Source organism: Leucopleurus acutus (genome assembly GCF_964270905.1).
Source record: "Leucopleurus acutus genome assembly, chromosome: 5".
NCBI classification, from domain to species: domain Eukaryota; kingdom Metazoa; phylum Chordata; class Mammalia; order Artiodactyla; family Delphinidae; genus Leucopleurus; species Leucopleurus acutus.
In genome coordinates this window covers 125,080,956-125,104,008 of record NC_139147.1, presented here as the reverse complement: position 1 = coordinate 125,104,008, position 23,053 = coordinate 125,080,956, and the positions used below count along the sequence as shown (strand labels likewise).

Genomic DNA, 23,053 nt, shown 5'->3' with positions numbered 1-23,053 from the left:
GAGAGGAGGTGGGAGATGGTAGAGCTGAACAATCAGCAGCAAGAGACGGAGGGCGAGATGCAATTTCACTCACGCCTGACGTTGATGGCACAGGTTCTGGTTCCTTGCTGGCACCAGATGCATGTTCGCATCTTTGAAAGTTCGCAACTTGAAGGTTCGTATGTAGGGGACTTACTGTATTGTGAAGTCTTAGAATAATGGTATCACTTAATAGTCTTTAACTCATCATTTCCCAAAATGATTTTACTAAAGCAGCCTTTGAAAGTAAGATTTTTCACATTTGTAGATGTGGTATTCTTTGACATATATTTTGACAAACACTGGCTTCAAATATTTTAGGTTTACCTGTTTTTCAGTCATGAGTCCGTCTGATGATTTGCTGGACTCCTGGGCTTTAGGGGCTGCTGTAGATACAATTTTCTTTGTAGAGTCAAAGGAAGTAGAGGTTGGCAATAAAAATTTGTGAGTTGCCTAAATTAAGAAAAAAGTGCAGCAGTTGTTAAAGGAAATTACATCTAAAAGAACCTACTACTCTTAGGCAATTTAAGTATTCCTGTGTCAAAACTTTTATGACCTCTAAGAAAACTGATTTCAAGAATTTTATAATGTTCTCCTCCAGAAATAAAGCATTATGGGGTTTTACATACATACACACAAAGAAAACTATTTGTTTTAACTAGATAATATGAAAAGCAAGTGATGCTAATAAATAAATTGATGTTTTTTGGAAGCTGCTTCCCCAAAACACTAGAAGAACTGTGTCTGACCCAAAGTTACAGGCCAGTCTAACAATTCACTGGACTAATTCGAAGGGTAAATGATGTGCCCCATTCTTAGGTGGTCTTTATTTATTAAGTAGCTAAGAAGCTAGCAACAAAGGATTCTGTATGGCACACACAAAGGTTTATATTAAGTTTACCCTCCCATCACTTGCTCTTGTTGTCTAAGACTGCCACTCTGTAGGAAAATATTTCCTTGGATTTTTTGATATCTAACTGCTCCTTTGCAGAGGCACAATCACACACACACATTCATTAGCATCATGGAATCTCAGAGCTTTGGAGAACCTCGGAAATTGTTTAATCCACAATCTACAGCTGCCCAGAGCTGGCAAGAGAGAGTGCTGGGAGAATTGTACCAGTATATCAGATGCTAAAACCATCTGAGACCCAGAGAGGTAAAATGATCTTCCCAATATTCCTTAGAAGTAGGTCTCCCCGCTGCTAGTTCAGTATTTCTTGCAAAGCACCATTCTGTCCTTTTATATCTGCTTCAGGTAGTGAAATCCAACTAAACAATTTACTAGCCACCAATAATTCATTTTCAGCTAAACCTAGTAACATGTTACAAATTCTCAAATTCTGCCATTTTTGCTGCTTGACATCACAGAGTACTCTCTCCCCTTTAAATTCTGGTCTCCAACAACTAAGTCACCCACTATGTTACCCCTCCCACCTTTATTTTAAATAAAGATACTTCTCAAAAATATCAGCCAACTTCAACGGCTATCAACTTTCAGCTAGTTTTTAAACTTTTCATTAGAGAAATTTTCAAAAATACATAAAAGTAGAGAAAGAGTACAATGAACCCAAGTATCCATTAATTCAGGTTCAATGATAACCAACATTCTTCCATACTTGTTTCATTTCTTCCTTACCCACTTATATTTCAGTATTCATCTCTAATAAATACAGACCCTTTTTAAACATAATTTCAATACCACTGTCACACCCAATTATAGTAATAATTCCTTACTATCACTTAATATCTAGCCCATGTTCAATTCTCCCCCAAATGTCTTAAAAATGTCTTTTGGGGTTTTTATTCAAGGAATGCATATAGCATTCCTAAATTTCTTTGAATCTGTAACAATCTCACTCATCTCCCCCACCCTCTTTTTTTTTAACCTGACATTTATTTGTTGAAGAAATAGGCCATTTGTCTTATAGAATTACTCACATTTCAGATTTGGCTTATTGTATTCTTATCATTTAACATATTTCTTCATCCCCTGTATTTCTTGTAAACTAGTTACATCTAAATTCAGGTTCAGTATTTTTTGGCAAGAATACTTCAGAGGTGATGCTGTGTTCTTCCTACTGCATCACCAACAGGAGTCAGCCAGTTTTAAAGTGGGAAGAATACGTCTGTAGCAGACATAAGGGGAGTAAATATCAATGTAAAGAGAATCCCCCAAGAGTGTGGAGCCACATAGTCTAACAATCTCCCTAACAGCCACACCAGACTTCTTCCAGATCTTCAAAGTGTCACCTCCCTCCAGGTTCGAGGCCTAGGCACTCTTATCCTCTTCACTTAGTTAACTCATACTTGACCTCCAGCTCTCGACTCGTATTTCCTTCTTCAGGGAAATCTCCCCTGATCCCATGACTAGATCAGGTCCTCTTTTTATATGCTCTTCTAGCACTACAAAGAGTAAAGTATAAAGGTTTAGAGGTTCAGAGTCAGGTGGCCTGAGTGACTAGCAGCTTAACCATTTATTAAACTGTGTGACATGGACAAACTCAACATCTTTGAGCCTTGATTTCTTCATCTGTAAAAGAGAAAACACAGTAATACCTATATCTCATAGGTTGAATTAAGTCAGACAACATATAGAAAGTATGTAGAACCTGAAACATAGAAACTTATAGATAATTGGTGTCATTGCCATATATTAGTATGCTGAATGAAACAGATCTCACCTAATCATACCACTGTATATTATCTTAGACTTTTTCTACAAATTACACAGCTTAATTATATGTGTCATTTCTTTCTTTTTTTTTTTTTTTTTTTCCCGTACGCGGGCCCCTCACTGCCGTGGCCTCTCCCGTCGCAGAGCACAGGCTCCGGACGCGCAGGCCCAGCGGCCATGGCTCACGGGCCCAGCCGCTCCGCGGCACGTGGGATCTTCCCGGACCGGGGCACGAACCGGCGTCCCCAGCATCGGCAGGCGGACTCTCAACAACTGCGCCACCAGGGAAGCCCTGTGTAATTTGTTTTATATGAACACGTCTACATAAGACTAAATTCCATGAGGTGAGTAGCCTACTTTTTGGTAATAGTACAGCAGAAAACTCTGCCTCCAAAGACAATGAAAAAAGCTGAATAAACTATGTTAAAGAAATGTCTTCTTCTTAAAAGCATTAAAGAACTAATAAGATAATGACGAATTATCAAGGGAAAAAAATCAAGAAGATTAAAATTCACTTTTTCCCTGAAGGCATTTGCCAAATCCAAAGAAAAATCTGTGAAAATGAATGCTAAAATCAAAGTCACTCCCCCATTTAAAATTGTTACCTAGATGGGCTATAACTCTCAGAATAAGGGTGAACCAGATGCAAACCACCTCTGAAACCTAGCTTCCTCTCCTCTGGGTCATTCTTATATGTCAAGAAGGTCCCACATTAATAGTGCTTCCACTGATTTACCAATTTTCAAGAAAATGAATTGGTTCCTTATCTTCTGAAGATAATCCTGTTTTAAAAATCTAATATTAGTATGAGGTTGTGAATTTAAACATATTTTATACATTTCAGTTCACTGCAATTATTATTATTAATAATAATATTAAAATGGATTATAGACCTAAATGTAAGACCAGATACCATAAAATTCTTAGAGGAAAACATAGGCATAACACTCTGACATAAATTACAGCAATATCTTTTTCGATCCATCTCCTAGAATAATGGAAATAAAAATAAAAATAAACGGGACCTAATTAAACTCAAAACCTTTTGCACAGCAAAGGAAGCCACAGACAAAATGAAAAGACAACCCACAGAATGGGAGAAAATATTCACAAACAATGCGACCAACAAGGAATTAGTCTCAAAAATTTACAAACAGCTCATGCGGCTCAACATCCAAAAAACAAACAACCCAGTAAAAAAATAGGCAGAAGACCTAAACAGACATTTCTCCAAAGAAGACATACAGGGACTTCCCTGATGATGCAGTGGTTGAGAGTCCGCCTGCCGACGCACAGGACACGGGTTCAAGCCCAGTCTGGGAAGATCCCACATGCCACGGAGCAACTAAGCCCGTGTGCCACCACTACTGAGCCTGTGCGTCACAAATGCTGAGCCAACATGCCACAGCTACTGAAGCCTGCATACCTGAAGCCCGTGCTTCTGCAACAAGAGAGGCCACTGCAATGAGAAGTCCGCACACAGCAACAAAGACTAGCCCCAGCTTGCTGCAACTAGAGAAAGCCCACACGCAGCAACGAAGACCCAACGAAGCCAAAGATAGATAAATAAATTTTTTTTACAAAAAGAAAACATACAGATGGGCAAGAGGTACCTGAAAAGATGTCCACCATTGCTAACTATTAGAGAAATGCAAATCAAAACTACGAGATATTGCCTCACACCAGTCAGAATGGCCATCATCAAAAAATCTACAAACAATAAATGCTGGAGAGGGTGTGGAAAAAAGGGAACCCTCCTACACTGTTGGTGGGAATGTAAATTGATACAGCCACTGTGGAGAACAGTATGGAGGTTCCTTAAAAAACTAAAATATAAAGCTATCATATGATCCAGGATTTCCACTCCTGGGCATATATCTGCAGAAAAACACAGTTCAAAAAGATACATACACCCCAGTGTTCATTGCAGCACTGTTTACAATGGCCAAGACATAGAAGAAAATCTAAATGTCCATCAATAAAGAAGATGTGGTATATATAAAATGGAATATTACTCAGCCATTAAAAAGAATGAAATAATGCCACTTGCAGCAAGCTGGATGGACCTGGAGATTATCATACTAAGTGAAGTTAAGTCCAGCAGAGAAAGACAAATATCATATGATAACACTTATATGTGGAATCTAAAAAAAATGATACAAATGAACTTATTTGCAAAACAGAAAGAGACTCACGGACTTAGAGAATGAACTTATGGTTGGGGGAGCAGGGATAGATTGGGAGTTTGGGACTGACATAAACACACTGCTATATATATATATATATTTCTTTTTTTTTTTTTTTTTGCGGTACGCGGGCCTCTCACTGTTGTGGCCTCTCCCGTTGCGGAGCACAGGCTCCAGACGCACAGGCTCAGCGGCCATGGCTCACAGGCCTAGCCACTCTGCGGCATGTGGGATCTTCCCAGACCAGGGCACGAACCCGTGTCCCCTGCATTGGCAGGCGGACTCTCAACCACTGCGCCACCAGGGAAGCCCCACACTGCTATATTTAAAATAGATAACCAACAAGGACCTACTGCAAAAAAAAATTTTTAATCTCAGTATGAGGTCATTAATTTAAACATATTTTATGGATTTCAGTTCACTATTATTATTATTATTATTATTGAAGCTTATGTGGTCTCATCTTTGGCTGGGGGAAGGCTATTCAAGCCTATCCTTTTGATATGACTCTACTAGTAGCTTCCTTGTTGTCTGATATCTTGAACCAGTTCTGCTCCAAATCTGAAATCATCCATTTCTTCAAGATCAGGAAGAGATGATTCTGGGAAGATGGCAGCGTAGGAAGCATAAGGAATGAGTCTCCCCAACTAGAAAAAAACTTCACTGGCAGAATCTGTCTCAGTTAACTATTTTGGAACTCTGAGTCTATTGAGGCTTGCAAATTCCACTGAAGTATTAAATGATGATTTGTGGTTAATTTCAGTCTATTTCACCTCTCAGCAGGGTAAAAGTTACCTATTCCCCACCCTCAGCTTTAAGGCAGGCAGCTGTGCACCACGTACCAGGAGCAGGTTATACCCAGTTTGTGTGAGTCAGGGTGGGCAAAAAGGACCTTGTCCTCCAAATTCTGGGGTTCTGTGATCTGACTGATTGCTGCTTCTGATCTCAGAGGAGCAGAAAAAGAAGCAGGGGTCTTATTGTACTCCCTCCCATTGTTATAAGCTCCTCTCACGCTGGTTAAAGTGACATACAGGGGATTTAAAGGACCATTGTCCTTTTCTTCTCTTCATTCTTCTCTTTTCCCCTTTTGGAAACCGTACATTTAAAAACTAGGACATTTAAAAACAAATGCAGGGACTTCCCTGGTGGCGCAGTGGTTAAGAATCCGCCTGCCAATGCAGGGGACACAGGTTTGATCCCTGGTCTGGGGAGATCCCACATGCCGTGGAGCAACTAAGCCCATGCACCACAACTACTGAGCCTGCACTCTAGAGCCCATGAGCCACAACTACTGAGCCCATGCACCACAACAGAAGCCACCACAAATGAGAAGCCCGCGCACCACAACGAAGAGTAGGTCCCACTTGCCGCAACTAGAGAAACCACACATGCAGCAACAAAGACCCAATGCAGACAAAATTTTAAAAATAATAATTAAAAAAATAAAAGTAAATACACATATGGGAAATTAGAAAGTCACTGCACATGACCAAGAAAGGTGTAGGCTAAAAAAAGACCTTAAGTTTATACCTCAGGCTGATCCTCAGCATAGAGACAGCCATGACAATTTAAAACAAACAAAAACAAAACCCAGAAAACCTTGGTGAAGGAAGAGAATCTTACTTCCAGACATACCCAATTATTAGATTGAAATGTTCAGTTTTCAACAAAAAATAAAGGATACAAAGAATCGGGAAAGTATGGCCCATTCAAAGGAAAAATAACAAATCTACAAAAACTGTCCCTGAAAAAAAAGACCTGATGGCAGAACTACTAGACAAAGATTTTAAAACAACCATCTTAAAAATATGCAAAGAACTGGGCTTCCCTGGTGGCACAGTAGTTGAGAGTCCGCCTGCCGATTCAGGAGATACGGGTTCGTGCCCCAGTCCAGGAAGATCCCACATGCCGCGGAGCAGCTAGGCCTGTGAGCCATGGCTGCTGAGCCTGCGTGTCCGGAGCCTGTGCTCCGCAATGGGAGAGGCCACAACAGTGAGAGGCCCGCGTACTGCAAAAATTAAAAAAAAAAAAATTCAAAGAACTAAAGGAAGATGTGGAGAAAAATTAAGAGAAAATATATGAACAAAATGGAAATATCAATAAAGAGATGGGAAACCTAAAAAGAAATCAAAAAAATTCTGGAGTTGAAAAGTACAATAACTGAAATAAAAAATTCACTAGAGGCATTCAAAGGCAATTTGAACAGGCAAAAGAAAGACTGAGTAAAAGTGACAGTAAGACAATATAAAATATCGACTTTAAGGAACAGAAAAAAAGACTGAATAAAAGTGAACAGTGTGGGACCTCCCTGATGGTCCAGTGGCTAAGAATCCATCTTTCAGGGACTTCCCTGGTGGTACAGTGGTTAAGAATCCACCTGCTAATGCAGGGGACACAGGTTCAATCCCTGGTCTGGGAATATCCCATATACTACGGAGCAACTAAGCCTGTACACCACAGCTACTGAGCCCATGTGCTGCAACAACTGCAGCCCGCAAGCCTAGAGCCTGTGCTCTGCAACAAGAGAAGTCACCACAATGAGAAGTCCGTGCACCACAACAAAGAGTAGCCAGCACTTGCCGGAACTAGAAAAAGCCCACGTGCAGCAACAAAGACCCAATGCAGCCAAAATATAAATAAATTTTTTAATTTAAAAAAAAAAAAGAACCCATCTTGCAATGCAAGGGATGCTGTTTCTATCACTGGTCAGGGAACTAAGATCCCACATGCCGCAGGGCAACTAAGCCTGCATGCCGCAACTAGAGAGCCAAAGTGCTGCAACTACAGAGCCCACGGGCTTTGGTGCCCACGCACCACAACTAGAGAGAAGCCCAAATGTCGCAAGCCTGCATACTGCAAAGAGCCCGCACACTGCAACAAAAGATCCCACATGCCAGGGCTTCCCTGGTGGCGCAGTGGCAGAGAATCTGCCTGTTAATGCAGGGGACACGGGTTCGAGCCCTGGTCTGGGAGGATCCCACATGCTGCGGAGCAACTAAGCCCATGAGCTACAACTACTGAGACTGCGCATCTGGAGCCTGTGCTCTGCAACAAGAGAGGCCGCGATAGTGAGAGGCCCGCGCACCACGATGAAGAGTGGCCCCCGCTTGCCACAACTAGAGAAAGCCCTCGTACAGAAACGAAGACCCAGCACAGCCAAAATAAATTTAAAAATAATGATAATAAAATAAATAAATAAAATAAAAATTAAAAAAAGAAGATCCCACATGCTGCAACTAAGACCCGACACAGCCAAATAAATAAATAAATAAATATTTCTTTTAAAAAGTGAACAGTGCCTAAAGGACTGTGAGACACCATCAAGCAGGCCAACATACAAACTGGGGGAGTCCTAGAAGGAGAAAAGGGAGAGAGAGTGGCAGAGAGAATATTTAAAGAAATGATGGCTGAAAACTTCCCAAATTTGTTGAAAGATACAAATACATATATTCAAGAAGCTGAACAAACTCCAAGAAATGTAAACTCAGAGAGACCTACACCAGGAAGTACTATAATCAACCTTTTGAAAGACACAAAGAGAGGATCTTGAAAGCAGCAAGGGAGAAGTGACATATCACATACAAGAAATCATCAATAAGATTACCAGCATATTTCTCAACAGAAACTTTGGAGTCCAGAAGGTAGTGAGATGATACATTCAAAGTGCTGAAAGAAAGAAATTGTCAGTCAAAAATCCCATATCTGGCAAAACTGTCCTTCAAAAGAGAGAATAAAATTAAGACATTCTCAGATAAACAAAAGCTGAAGGAGTTCGTTACCATTAGACCTGCCCTACAAGAAATGGTAAAGGGAGTCCTGCAGGTTGAAATGAAAGGACACTAGACAGTAAATTGAAGCCATATGAAAAACTAAAGCTCTCAGTAAAAGTAAATGGCATGGTAAATATGGTAAATACATGGGCAATTATAAAAGCTACTATTATTATGACAAAGATGTGTAACTCCACTTTTTGTTTTCTATATGATTTAACACATTACTGACCAGGGGAGTTTTATAGAAACTAACGTCTGTGGCCATCAATTTGTTATGTAAGTGAATACTGAAACACCCATGTTTGAGTAAATATCAACAACTTTTTTTTGCACTTAATGTATTCATTTGAAACTAAAGCATCCTATTATTTCGTTAGAGTGTGACAGGGAGTATAGCAGGCACCTCTGTGCAGGGGAACAGAACATCTATTACAAATACCCATGTTTCACTGCACTTTCCCCTGGAAGAGCAGACTCTACACTCTCTGGCAGCATTTTTTTTTAGTCCTGTGGGGATTATTTCCTCTAGGATATGTTCTTTTATTTTACCTGAGAATTGACAAGGTGGATCTTTGTGCGGGGGCTCTTTTAGAAATGCCACAAAAAGGACCAGGTGCAGGACTACCACTACCTTCACCAGAATGGTGAATGAATGAACTACATTCACCAGTTACCCATTCTCTAGTTACTGCTAACAAAAACTGCTTGTAAGTAATTTTATTCTGTGCCTTAAGGCTACAATAAATTTTAAATGCATTGAATAAACTGAAATTACTCAAATAGAAACCCACTTTCTCATACCATTTTCAAGTTTTCCAGAGGATATTGAAGTTTGCCAGATATTGATTGGATCAATCAACTCCTTTCATACATTATACTCTAATACACAAGTAGGCTTACTTATCTGATGGCCAGTCCTCCTGTCTTCCTTTCCTGTAGATGCTATGGAGGCATCATGAATAGTTGTCACCATGCGGACTAGCTTCTTATCTTTCCATATAAGAATCACTTCTCCCTTCTGTAAGAATGTCATTTCTCCCCACTGTAGATTTTTAGATTTCTCCTTTAACTCGTTTGGTAGACACGATTCTCTCCTATGGTCCCACAAACTCTGGTTTTATTTTTCAACAATATTTCAGATGTGGACACACTGTTGTAATAATTGTCTTAGTAAATATGGTGCCATAAATCAAGATAAGGTTGTAGGACCCATAATATTGTTTATTGCAGTTTCTTTCCTTCACCTGTGTAAATCTCAAGGTTGCATAGATATCCGATTTCACTTTCACTAACCATCCTGACCAAAATTTCATATTTTGTAAGTTTTCTGGGATTATAGGTTTTGAATCTGAGCCGTCCTCTCCACTTTATGATTGCCTCATCAAGTGATAGTTCTTGTTTGGGTATTATAGATCGATTGAAATTTTGGTAGAAAATAATCCAAAAGAGGTTTAACTTTTGAGATTCTGTCTGCAGGAAGTGGAGTTTCTGAGTTATCATTAAAGTGAAGAAATATCATTATTTGTTCAAACCTTCTTCTCGTCATAATCTTTGGAAAGATAGGTGTTTCAAGTAAGGGATCAAACCAACCAATATTCTTTCCAGTGTGACTTTCTTATTTGTCCCACCAAAATTATTAATCCAAGAAACTTCTTCATGTCACTATCAGTTACATCAGTCCATTTTGAAGCCTTATCACACTTTTTATATGATTTTTCATTCTGTTGGTGATACAAGTTTGTCTGAGAAGTGACCAACTCAAAAAAGTAGTTACCAAAAATTAATTCTGTTATTTCACTAATACTTTGTGGGTTATTACACTCAATAGTTACACCTGACACATCTGTAAGTCTTCTAATTTTCGTGAAATGTTGTCTTCAATCCACTCTTCTGTAGAAGCAAAGGAGCATTCTCCAGCACCATGAGCTTCATTTTCACTTTCTGTATCAGAATCAATCACTAAGGTTTTTTGTCTTTTTGTTGGCCTAATAGTCACATCATCTAAATCAGAACTATATTCTGAAGAACTATCATCTTCTGAGACACTAGTATATACGTCACTTGGAAAATCAGAGAAAGCACCTGCATAAATTCATTGAAAAATTCTTCTTCACTCAAAATTTCACAATGCGTCATTTTTGAAAATTTTACCATAATAAAATTGCATTTATAATATACATAAGATTGGAACAAAAACTTAAAGGAGCAAAATGTGAATGATAATGACAATCATAAGTTGTATAAAGAACCTTTGATCAATTTTAAGTTCTAACAGCTTGGCACAGTGATGTTAATTGTATCACTCTCTAAAAACATATTGATACATCTCCAGCCAATAACATTTGGGTAATAAAAGACACATTAATAAGTCTCCAGTCAATAATGTGTTAAAAAACAGATAATTTTTAAAAAAACAATCACTAGTCTAAAAGCTAATATTATTGTAACTTTGGTATGTAATGTCACATCTCATTTTCCACCTAATTTAGGAGACTAGGGTCTTCCCTGGTGGTGCAGCAGTTAAGAATCTGCCTGCCAATGCAGGGGACATGGGTTTGAGCCCTGGTCTGGGAAGATTTCACATGCCGCGGAGCAACTAAGCTTGTGCACCACAAATACTGAGACTGCGCTCTAGAGCCTGTGAGCCACAACTACTGAAGCCCGCACACCTAGAGCCTGTGCTCCGCAACAAGAGAAGCCACTGCAAGGAGAAGCCTGCGCACTGCAATGATGAGTAGACCCTGCTCTTCGCAACTAGAGAAAGCCCACGCACAGCAACGAAGATCCAATGCAGCCAAAAATAAAAATAAATAAAAAATAAATAAGAGACTAAATTAATTTAAAATAATTATTAATTTATGTTTTGGGGCACACATGTATAAAGATGTAATTGTGCAACATCAACAACTAAAAGAGGTGGGGGAGTGTTATAATTTATAATGTTAAATGTAATCTCCATGGTAACTGCAAAGAAAACAGTGATAAAATATATAGAAAAGGAAATGAGAAAAGTGAAGAGAAAAACATTTCACTACAAAAAAATCAACTAAACACCAAGACAGTAATACAGAAAATGAGAAAAAAAAAAGGCCATAAGATATTACTAACAATAGCAAAATGAGAGAAATAATCCCTACTATGAGTAATCACTTTAAATGTAAATGGGTTAAACTCCTGACAGATTGGCAGAATGAATTTAAGAAATCCAACTACATGTATCTAAAACAGGACCCACTTTAGATCCAGCAACACAAAGACGTTGAAAGTGAAAGGATGGTAAAAGATATTCCATGAAAATAATAACCAAGAGAAAGCAAGGGTAGCTATATTAGTATCAGACAAAATAGACTTTAAATCAAAAAAGGTTACTAGAGACAAAGGACATTACATATTAATAAAAGATTCAATACAGCAAGAATATATAACAGTTACAAACACTTATGCACTTAATAACAGATCACCAAAACATATGAAGTAAAAATTGACAGAATTGAAGGAAGAAATAGTTCTACAATAGTAGTTGGAGACTTTAACACCCCATTCTCAATAATAGATATAACAACCAGATAGAAGAAAAGTAATGAAACAGGAAGAAAAGTAATGAAACAGGATGTGACACAGTAAACCAACCAGATCTAACAGATTTATAAAGAACACTCTGGGGAATTCCCTGGTGGTCCAGTGGTTAGGACTCTGAGCTTCCACTGCAGTGAGCACGGGTTTGATCCCTGGTCAGGGAACTAAGATCCCACAAGCTGTGTGGTGTGGCCAAAAAAAAAAAAAAAAAAAAACCAACAAAAACACTCTACCGAACAACTATAGAATACACAGTCTTCCAAGTGCACATGGAACATTTTCCAGGATAGACTACATGTTAGGCCACAAATTAAGTCACCACAAATGGATGAAGTTAGAAATCAATAACATAAATAAAAAATTCATAAATTTATGGAAATTAAATACAACACATTTGTAAATAACCAATGGATGAAAGAAGAAATCACAAGAGAAATTAGAAAATACTTAAGATATTAATGAAAATGAAAACACAAAACTTACAGGACACAGTGAAAGTAGTGCTAAGGGGGAAATTTATAGCTATAAAAGTTTACATTAAAAAATGTGAAAGGTCTCAAATTAACAACCTAACTTTACAACTTAAGAAACTAGAAAAAGAATAACAAACTAAACCTAAAGCTAGCAAAGGAAAGAAAATAATAAAGATTAATTAGAGCAGAAACAAAGGAAGTAGAGAATAGGAAAGCAATAGAGGAAGTCAATGAAAGACAGCTGAAAAGATCAACAAAAATGACAAATGTTTAGCTAGATGAACAGAAAAAAAGAGAAGATTCAAATTATTAAAATCAGAAATGAAAGTGGGGACATTACTATCAATTATACAGAAATATAAACTATAAAACAATACTATGAACAATGGTATGCCAACAAATTAGATAATCAAAATGAAATGGATAAATTCCTAGAAATACAAAACTTACCAAGACTGAATCACAAAGAAATAGAAAATCTCAGTACACCTATAACTAGTAAGGAGATTGAATCAGTAACCAAAACACTCCAAACAAAGAAAAGCCTTGGACATGGTGGCTTCACTGAGGAATTCTACCAAAACATCTCAAACTTTTCCAAAACATTAAAGAGGAGGGAACACTTCCTAACTCATTCCTGGAGGTTAGCATTACCCTAATATCAAAACCAGACAAAGACAATACAAGAAAAGAAAACTAAAGACTAATATTCCTTATAAGCATCAATGCAAAAATCCTCAACAAAATAACAAGTAAACCAAATTCAGCAGCGTATTAAACTATACGCTATAACTATAAACTATAAACCATTTCCAAGTGGGGGTTATAGTTGGAATGTAGGAATAGTTCAACATATGAAAAGAAATCAACATATTACTCTACATTAATGGAATGAAGGAAAAAAAATATCATCTCAACTGATGCAGAAAAAGCATTTGACAAAACCCAACACCCTTTCATGATAAAAACACTCAACAAACTAGGAATAGAAGGAAACTAACTCAACAAAAGCCATATATTAAAAAGCTACAGTAAACGTCATACTCAATAGTGAAAGACTGAAAGCTTTCCAAGATGAGGAACAAGGCAAGGATGTCTACATTCACCACTTTTTTTTTGGAGTATAAGTGCTTTACAATGTTGTGTTAGTTTCTGGTGTACAACATAGTGAATCAGCTATATGTATACATATATCCCCTCCCTCTTGGACCTCCCTCCCACTCCACCCCATTCTCACCCATCTAGGTCATCACAGAGCATGGAGCTGAGCTCCCTGGGCTATACAGCAGGTTCCCACTAGCTATTTTACACATGGTAGTGTATTTATGTCAATCCTAATCTCCCAATTCGTCCCACCCTGCCCTTCCCCCCACCATGTCCACATGTCCATTCTCTACAACTACATCTCTATTTCTGCCCTGGAAATAGGTTCATTTGTACCATTTTTCTGGATTCCACATATATGAGTTAATATACAATATTTGTTTTTCTCTTTCTGACTTACTTCACTCTGTATGACACACTCTAGGTCCACCCACATCTCCAAAAATGACCCAATTTTGTTCCTTTTTATGGCTGAGTAATATTCCATTGTACATAAGTACTACATCTTCTATATCCATTCATCTGTCATTGGACACTTAGGTTGTTTCCATGTCCTGGCTATTGTAAGTAGTGCTGCAATGAACATTGGGGTACATGTGTCATTTTGAATTATGGTTTTCTCAGGCTATATGCCCAGTAGTGGGATTGCTAGATCATATGGTAGTCCTATATTTAGTTTTTTAAGCCACCTCCATACTGTTCTCCATAGTGGCTGTATAAATTTACATTCCCACCAACAGTGCAAGAGGGTTCCCTTTTCTCCACACCCTCTCCAGCATTTATTGTTTTTAGATTTTTTGATGATGGCCATTCTGACCAGTGTGAGGTGATACCTCATTGTAGTTTTGATTTGCATTTCTCTAATAATTTAGTGACACTGACCATCTTTTCATGTGCCTCTTGGCCATCTGTATGTCTCCTTTGGAGAAATGTCTATTTAGGTCTTCTGCCCAATTTTTGATTGGGTTGTTTGGTTTTTTGATATTGAGCTCCATGAGCTGTTTGTATATTTCGGAGATTAATCCTTTGTCCGTTGCTTCGTTTGCAAATATTTTTTCCCATTTTGAGGGTTGTCTTTTCATCTTGTTTATGGTTTCCTTTGCTGTGTAAAAGCTTTTTAAGTTTAATTAGGTCACATTTGTTTATTTTTGGTTTTATATTCATTACTCTAGGACGTGGGTCAAAAAAGATCTTGCTGTGGTTTATGTCAGAGTGTTTTTCCTATGTTTTCCTCTAAGAGTTTTATAGTGTCTGGTCTATTTAGGTCTTTAATCCATTTTGAAAACTTTTGTGTATGGCATTAGGTATGGTGTTCTAATTTCATTCTTTTACATGTAGCTGTCCAGTTTTCCCAGCACCAATTATTGAAGAGGCTGTCTTTTCTCCATTGTATATTCTTGCCTCCTCTGTCATAGATTAGGTGACCATAGGTGCATGGGTTTATCTCTGGGCTTTCTATCCTGTACCATTGATCTATAGTTCTGTTTTTGTGCCACTACCATACTGTCTTGATTACTGTAGCTTTGTAGTATAGTCTGAAGTTGGAGAGCCTGATTCCTCCAGCTCTGTTTTTCTTTCTCAAGATTGCTTTGGCTATGCAGGGTCTTTTGTGTTTCCATACAAATTGTAAAATTTTTTGATCTAATTCTGTGAAGAAGGTCATTGGTAATGTGATAGGGATTGCACTGAATCTGTAGATTGCTTTGGGTAGTACAGTCATTTTCACAATATTGATTATTCCAATCCAAGAACATAGTATATTTCTCCATCTGTCTGTGTCATCTTTCATTTCTTTCATCAGTGTTTTATAGTTTTCTGTGTAAAGGCCTTTTTATTCCATGTAGGATTGGAAGTTCTCACCAAGCAATTAAGCAAGAAATAGAAATAAAAGGCATCCAAATTGGAAAGGAAGAAGTAAAATTACCTCTATGTGCAGATGATATGATTTTATATGCAGAAAACCCTAAAGAATACACACACACACACACACACAGAAAACTGTTAGAATAAATGAATTCAGCAAAGTAGCAGGATACAAAAATCAACATATAAAAATCAGTACATTTCTACACACTAACAATGAATAACCCAAAAAGGAAATTAACAACTCCATTTACAACAGCATAAAAATGAATAAAAACGGCAGTAAACTTAACCAAGGAAGTGAAAGCCTTGTACAATGAAAACTACAAAACATTGCTCAAAGAAATTAAACAGACATAAATAAATGGGACTATATCCTATGTTCATGGATCATAAGACTTAATATTAAGATATCAATACTAACTAAAGCAATCTACAGATTCAGTGTAATCCCCATCAAAATCCCAATGACATTTTTTGCAGAAATAGAGAACCCATCCTAAAATACATAGGGAATCTCAAGGGACCCTGAATAGCCAATACAATCTTGAAAAAGAAGAAAGAAGCTGGAGAAGTCACACTTCCTGATTTTAAAACTCACTGCAAAGCTATAAAAATCAAAACATAGTGGTATTGGCATATAGACAAATGGAGGAGAATAAAAAGCCCAGATATAATTCCCCACATTTATTGTCAAATGATTTTCAACAAGAGTGCCAAAAATCCAAAGGGGAATGGTCAGTCTCTTCCTCTTCTGGGAAAACTGTAAAAAGAATGAAGTTGGATCCTTACTTAAGACCATACACAAAAATTAACTCAAAATGGGGCTTCCCTGGTGGCGCAGTGGTTGAGAGTCCACCTGCCGACGTGGGGGACACAGGTTCGTGCCCCGGTCCGGGAAGATCCCACATGCTGCGGAGCGGCTGGGCCCGTGAGCCATGGCCACTGAGCCTGCGCGTCTGGAGCCTGTGCTCCACAGCGGGAGAGGCCACAACAGTGAGAGGACCGCGCACCACAAAAAAAAAAAAAAAAAAAAAAAAAAAAAAATTAACTCAAAATGGATCAAAGATCTAAATGTAAGAGCCAAAACTATAAAACTCTTAGAAGAAAACATAGGGTAAAAGCTTCACAATCCTGGATTTGGCAGTGCTTTCATGGATATGACAGGAAAGGCGCAGGCAACAAATGTAAAAACAGACAAATTGGACTTCACAAAAATTTAAAACTTTTGTGCATCAAAACATATTGTCAACAGAGTAAACAGGCAATCCATGGAATGGGAGAAAATATTTGCAAATCATTTGTGATAAGGGATTAATATCCAGAATATATAGAGAATTCCTGAAACTCAACAACAAAAATTCTGATTAAAAAATGGGCAAGGAACTTGCACTTATCTAAAGAATATATAAAAATGCCCATAAACACATGAAAAGATTTCAATATCACTACCCATTAGGTAAATGCAAATCAAAACTACAATGAGATACCACCTCATACCCATTAGGATGGCTACTATCAAAAAAACAGATAGTGAGGATGTTGGTGAGCATGTGGAAAAATTGAAACCCTTGTGCACTGTTGGTAGGAATGTCAAATGGTACACCTGCTGTGAAAAATAGCATGGTGGTTCTTCAAAAATCTAAATGTAGAATTGCCCTTATGATTCAGAAATTCTACTTCTGGGTATATTCAAAAGAATTGAAAGCAGGGTCTTGAAGAGATATTTGTACATCCATGTTCACAGCAGCACTATGCACAATAGCTAAAATGTGGAAGCAACCCAAGTTCCATCAAGAGATGAATGGATAAGCAATATATGGTATATCCATACAGTGGAATATTATTCAGCCTTAAACAGGAAGGAAATGTTTACATATGCTACAACATGGATGAACTTTAAGGACATTAGCTAATCTCAAAAAAACAAATGCTGTATGATTCCACTTAGACAGAAAGTAGAATGGTGGTTGCCAGGGTCTTGGGGGGATGGTGAGTTATTGTTTAACGGGTATAACTTTCAGCTTTACAAGATGAAAAGAGTTCTGTGTGCGTCTACAGATAGAGCTAGGATACTTATATCTGCCTGTCTACTGAAAGCGCTCAAACAGTGACTGACTCAGTATCCCTAGAATACAGATTATGATCTTGAAATGCTATTTCCTTCTTTAAAAAAACAGAGTTTCTTGAAGAAATGATGATTTCAGATTTGGGACAGAATTGATTTAAGATATCAGACAACAAGGAAGCTATTAAAGACTAGTAGGGTCATATCAAAAGGATAAGCTTGAATAGGCTCCCCCCAGCCAAAGATGAGACCACATGAGCTTTGATAATAATTGCAATGAACTGAAACACGTAAAATGTTTAAATTCATGACCTCATACTGATATTAGATTTTTAAAAAGAATTGTCTCAAAAACAAAACAAAAAAGAATTGTCTTCAGAAGATAAAAAATCGATTCACTTTCTCAAAAATTGGTAAATAAATGGAAAGAATCAAACATTTATGCTGCCTTTCCTAAAGGAATTGTACTGCTGCATATTCAAATGATAGATAAAGGACTAATATTCCAACTAATAAGTAAAAAAGCCACGATAGAATACCACTATTTTGCAACCTTCAATGAACAGATATAGGCATCAAGTACAAACAGGTGCTGAAAACACAAAGAGAAACAATGTGACATTCCACACCTCCTATGGTCTTGGCAAACACCACCTAGAGAATTACCAAAGGGATGGAATCTGAGTCTGATCCAGTCTTGGATCCAGCTACTAATATACAGGAATTACCCAGGGCAGAGAAACATAATTAACTGTACATGAGTGTGCAATCTGCAAAATCCAGACTGTAGGGTATACACGTCAAATGACCCAAGTTCTTCATCAGATAAATTGTAAGAAAAGAAAGGAATAGGGAGAAAACCTACAGATTAAGAGATTTTTTTTAAAAACGTAATGACAAGACTACATTATAGTGCTGAAGAATACAGATTTATGAAAAAACTTTTTTTAACACAAGGAAGCAATTACTATAAAAGTCAGAAGAATGGCTACTAATGGGAGTACACAAGTAGTTGTAATTGGGATGGAGCGAAGTTTTAACACAGCTAGCATGGTTCTTCACCCTGACCTAGGTTGTATCGTCTTTCAGTAATTCATTAAGCTACACATTTTTATGTATGTTCTTTTGTTTGACTTCATAATAAAAATTCATTTTTTAATAAAAAGATTTTGTTAAATAACAATAAAAGCAAAAGGAAAGGAAATACTAACTAAAAGAAGGCTGGTATAGCCAGAATGCCTAGGTTCCAATCATGGATTCTGCCATGCAACCAAGAAAGTACTAATCTCTGTGCCTCAATTTACTTATCATAAAATGAAGATAATAAAAGTACTTAGCTCATAGGTTCTTGTGAAGATTAGGAAAGTTAATATAGAAAGGACAAATAGAACAGTGCCTGGCACACTGAAGTGGTGATCAGAGTTGGTGACCAGCTATCTGTGTTATCTTAAAAAGTTATTTAACCATTCTGCGCTTCAGTTTCCTTAATTGAGTTTAAAAAATCTGATAGGAGGGACTCCCCTGACAGTCCAGTGGTTAAGACTCTGAACTTCCAGTGCAGGGGCATGGGTTCGATCCCTGGTTGGGGAACTAAGATTCCCACATGCTGTGGTGGGGTGTGGCCAAAAAAAAAAAAAAAATACAGTATCTGACAGGATTATGAGGAGGTCAAGATATACATATAGTATTCCACAATTAGCAGATCCTTTCCAGTCTCTCAACATCCAGAGAGAGTTATCTGTCACATCAGACGTACCTCAGTCATAGCACAGTCCTCTTGCACTTTTCACCTGGTCATTCAAGTTGATCTCAATGAAATGATCACTCAGTGACTCTCATATCTGAAACTGGATCTTCATCTAAGTTTCAAAAAGATAAAGAGACCCAAATCTTAAAAAGTTCATCTCCTAGTAAGAATGGTCATGTGTTATTCCCAGAACAGGCATCTGTCTTACTGGTGGTAACCACTAAACAGAAGCTGGAACAACTGAATTAGCCAATGGACTCCGTTGCTCACCACCACATGCCTTCACCATTGTCTTCTTTCCCCTTATCTTTCCTGTCCCCGCTCTGTTGAAACATTTGCCTGGGAGTCCAATTCTATCATCATCTAGCATCAATTCTGATTCTGGCTTCAAAGGTAGAATGTGGGAAGCAGTCAGCCTTGAGAGCAGGCTGCAGACATGCCAGGCATGCCGCCGCTGCTCGAAGGGACTGTGCCTACTTGTTCCCCCCCCTTGTTCCATTCTATGGGAGATAAATCACCAGGGCCCAGAGATCAGAAAGAATGTAAAATGAGACAAGCAAAGCTGTCTCCCCCCTGCACGTGCAGGTTATTTTTGATGATTCTGGGTTTATGGGTTTTCTCCCAGGGAAGTTAACCTTGAGCCGAGACAGTCTGTAGATAATGTAAACCACCATCTGGCAACCTTCCTTTTTCTAGTCTATATAATCTGCAACTGTAGCATAATAAAATTTGCCTTGCAACCATCAGTTGTCTTGGTCCTTCTGACCCCATTCGTCGGTGCTACTTCAGTTCCTTACCCCTTCCCTTCTGACCCTGGGCGGTGAAATCCTCTTTCTCTGGCTGGTCTGCAGCAGTAGAATAATTCTCATAGGCAGGCGTACTCTCAGACAATACCACTGAACACAAAAAGCAAAGGCAGGGAGAACAACTTTCACAATTTCACCTGTGACCAAGCCCTCCTTTTCAGAAGTCCATACTGTGAAATTAATGTGCCAATAGTTTGCAGCTGCCTTTACCCCACTACAAGCTGTAACAGGACATAGGTCTGGAACTCTGAGTCAGAAGAGACCCAATGCTTCCCAAAGCCAAAGCAGAAGGTGCAGCTTGCTTTAATCAGTGTCATAACACACCTAAAGTAAGACTGTGAGAATAGGAGTTGCAGGGTTGGAGTTCATTTGTACACAGCATAGAAAGCCAAGTGCATAGAAGCAAAACACATTTCTATCTCCTTGCACTGAGATCTCCCAAGAGTCCTTTGGTAACTTGCCCTTTATAGGTCTGAAGCCCCTGTAACATGCACCATAAATTAAAATGTAATTATTTTTCACTACTTTGGGGGGGGGAACTGGAAATAAAGCATGGCCAGTAGCTGTTCTTTCTCAAGTGAGTCACATCAAAATGTGCAATTAGCTTTCTCAAAAGTACGTATTTCACTTTACTGCAATAAATGGAACATCCAATGCTTTCAAAGTCTCTATTGTCTATTAAATGCAAAGGCTCTATTCCAAAAACATGCCAACATGCTGTTTAAAGTTCCTAAAAAGAACTGAATCTACCGCAAATAAGGAAACGGAATTAGTACTGGATCTCATCTCAACCAAATCATTCTGCCCCGCGAGAGGTTACATGAAGGGTCAGAACACGCCTCCAAGCAGAAGCTGCGGGCAAAACCCTAGTCAGCCACCTCTTCCCCAAAGTGGGGCGGGGAAGGCCCGGGTCTACTTGGCAATACCAAAAGTAAAACAACACAACAAACAAAATCTCATACAGAGGACTGAAACCAACAGAGGTAATGCGTGCCCAGTGTTTAACATTATCACGGTTAGAAAATAAAGGGATACAAAAACCTGTTTGGTCTGCGTGTTACGGGTCTCTTAGCCTTGCAATATTTTCACCTCATTGATTTTCTTAATAAAATCAAATTAGGCTCCGCATAAAGAGGCCCCTCCGATTCTGAAATGGTCCTAATAAACCGGAGAAGGAGCTACCTACTCTACCCGTCCGCGGAGCCCCCACCTTTTGCTACGGGCCTTCACTAGCCAAGCGACCTTCTCAGACACCTTGACAACTGCAAAGCGGAGCGGGTCGGCCCTAGTGGACGCTTGGGAACGGAGTAACCACAACCTATCCAGAATCCAGGCTGCGCCGGCAATCATTCCGCGCTTCACACTCACTGCCTCATCTAACCTTCTCAACCACCATATAAGGCTAGAATTACCAGCTGTGTCCTACAAATGACGAAACTGAGGCGCCGAGACGTTAAATGGGAAGCCAAGGATCACAAAGGGCGGGAAGCCAGACTTGAACCAGGTTTCTCAGGTCACCCCGCTCCCCCCGGCCTTTACACTGGGATTTTCATTGCTCCTCTCTGGGAACCCCAGCAAGGGTCAGTCTGACCACTCGCAGGGCGCAGGTGTGGTCAGTTCCCGGGGTTCCTCAGGCAGGGGCTCCAGCCGCCGCTTCTGTGAACCCCAAGAGCCGCTCACCTTACTCAGTCGCCGCCGCTCTCCAGCAGCGCGCCCAGCCCCGCCGGCTCAGCGGCCTCCGGCCCCGCCTCTGCGACCGTTACCACGCCGTGGGAGGCCGGCCAATCGAGCCCGAGCGCGTCGAGAGGCCTACCTCTGCTCTGGCTTAAACGCCGGAGCGATTTTCTCGGACCGCCCGGGAAGGCTGGGCCTGCCCCGCGCCCTCTGGTTGGCTCCGCTTCTGGGGGTGGGGCCTAACTTTGACTTAGACCTGTGTGTGCCGGGCTGGCTTTGTCGTCTGCGCCTGCGCACTTCCATTGCAGCTGAAAATAGGCTCTGGCTCAAGTTGTCTCTCTCACTTACCTGGATCACACACGCACACACAGACACACACACGTCGTGTCTGCTAGCTCCTGCGGGTCACGTCAGCGTGTTCTCTATGTTCAGGACCTGGCTGAGCGGTGCAGCGCCTCGCATTTGGAGGACGCAAATAAATGTTTGTTGATGACGTTTTACCCTCCTATTAAACATTTTCCAAATCTCCACGAAGTGTCAGGCCATACATCGAGCTCCAAAAATGCAAAAGTGTCTGGCTGGAGATGTTCAAAATCTAGTTAGGGAGATAGGTATACACCCTGAAATTAAGGTGCAGTGTGATAGGCATGATCAGAGAAAGGTGTCTAGGGCACAGAAGGGAAAGAAAAGGAGGATTTACCTAGGTCCCTGAAGTCTTCCTCGACCAGTGCGCCTCAACCCTGGCTGCACATTAGAATCACCTGGGGAGCTTTGGAAACAATGTTCAGACCCCAAGTTAAGTATATCAGAATCTGCTGGGTAGGACCCAGGCATTGGTAGTTTGTAAAGCTCCCCAGGTGATTCCAATGTGCAGCCAAGGTAGAGAACTACAAACCTAGAGAGATGCATAAGAAGAATGATTCTGAACGGTGAAGAGTTCCCCAGCAATACAGATAGGAAAGGCAGAAATGCGTGGAGGGAGAGGGGGTTCAAGGACCTGCTGTTCTTTATGTCTCAGCACAGAAAGAATTCATTGAGAGGCAAAGTGATAGATCAGAAGTGTTTTATTAGAGTAGGACGCTTGTGAG

General features: G+C 39.4%; 1 protein-coding gene across 1 annotated transcript in view; it reads right to left on the bottom strand.

The window, feature by feature from the left end:
- The window catches only part of CEP70 (centrosomal protein 70), a 79,734-nt gene extending 57,701 nt beyond the window's left edge, over nucleotides 1-22,033 (bottom strand). The window contains exons 1-4 of the mRNA XM_082839031.1: nucleotides 21,972-22,033; nucleotides 20,283-20,381; nucleotides 19,495-19,597; nucleotides 346-471 (exon numbers count right to left, since the gene is read on the bottom strand). Of these exons, the coding sequence (XP_082695157.1) occupies nucleotides 346-471; nucleotides 19,495-19,503 (135 nt within the window). The 5' untranslated portion in view covers nucleotides 19,504-19,597; nucleotides 20,283-20,381; nucleotides 21,972-22,033. The remainder of the gene's footprint in view (nucleotides 1-345; nucleotides 472-19,494; nucleotides 19,598-20,282; nucleotides 20,382-21,971) is intronic.
- Between the last annotated feature and the right edge of the window lie 1,020 nt (nucleotides 22,034-23,053).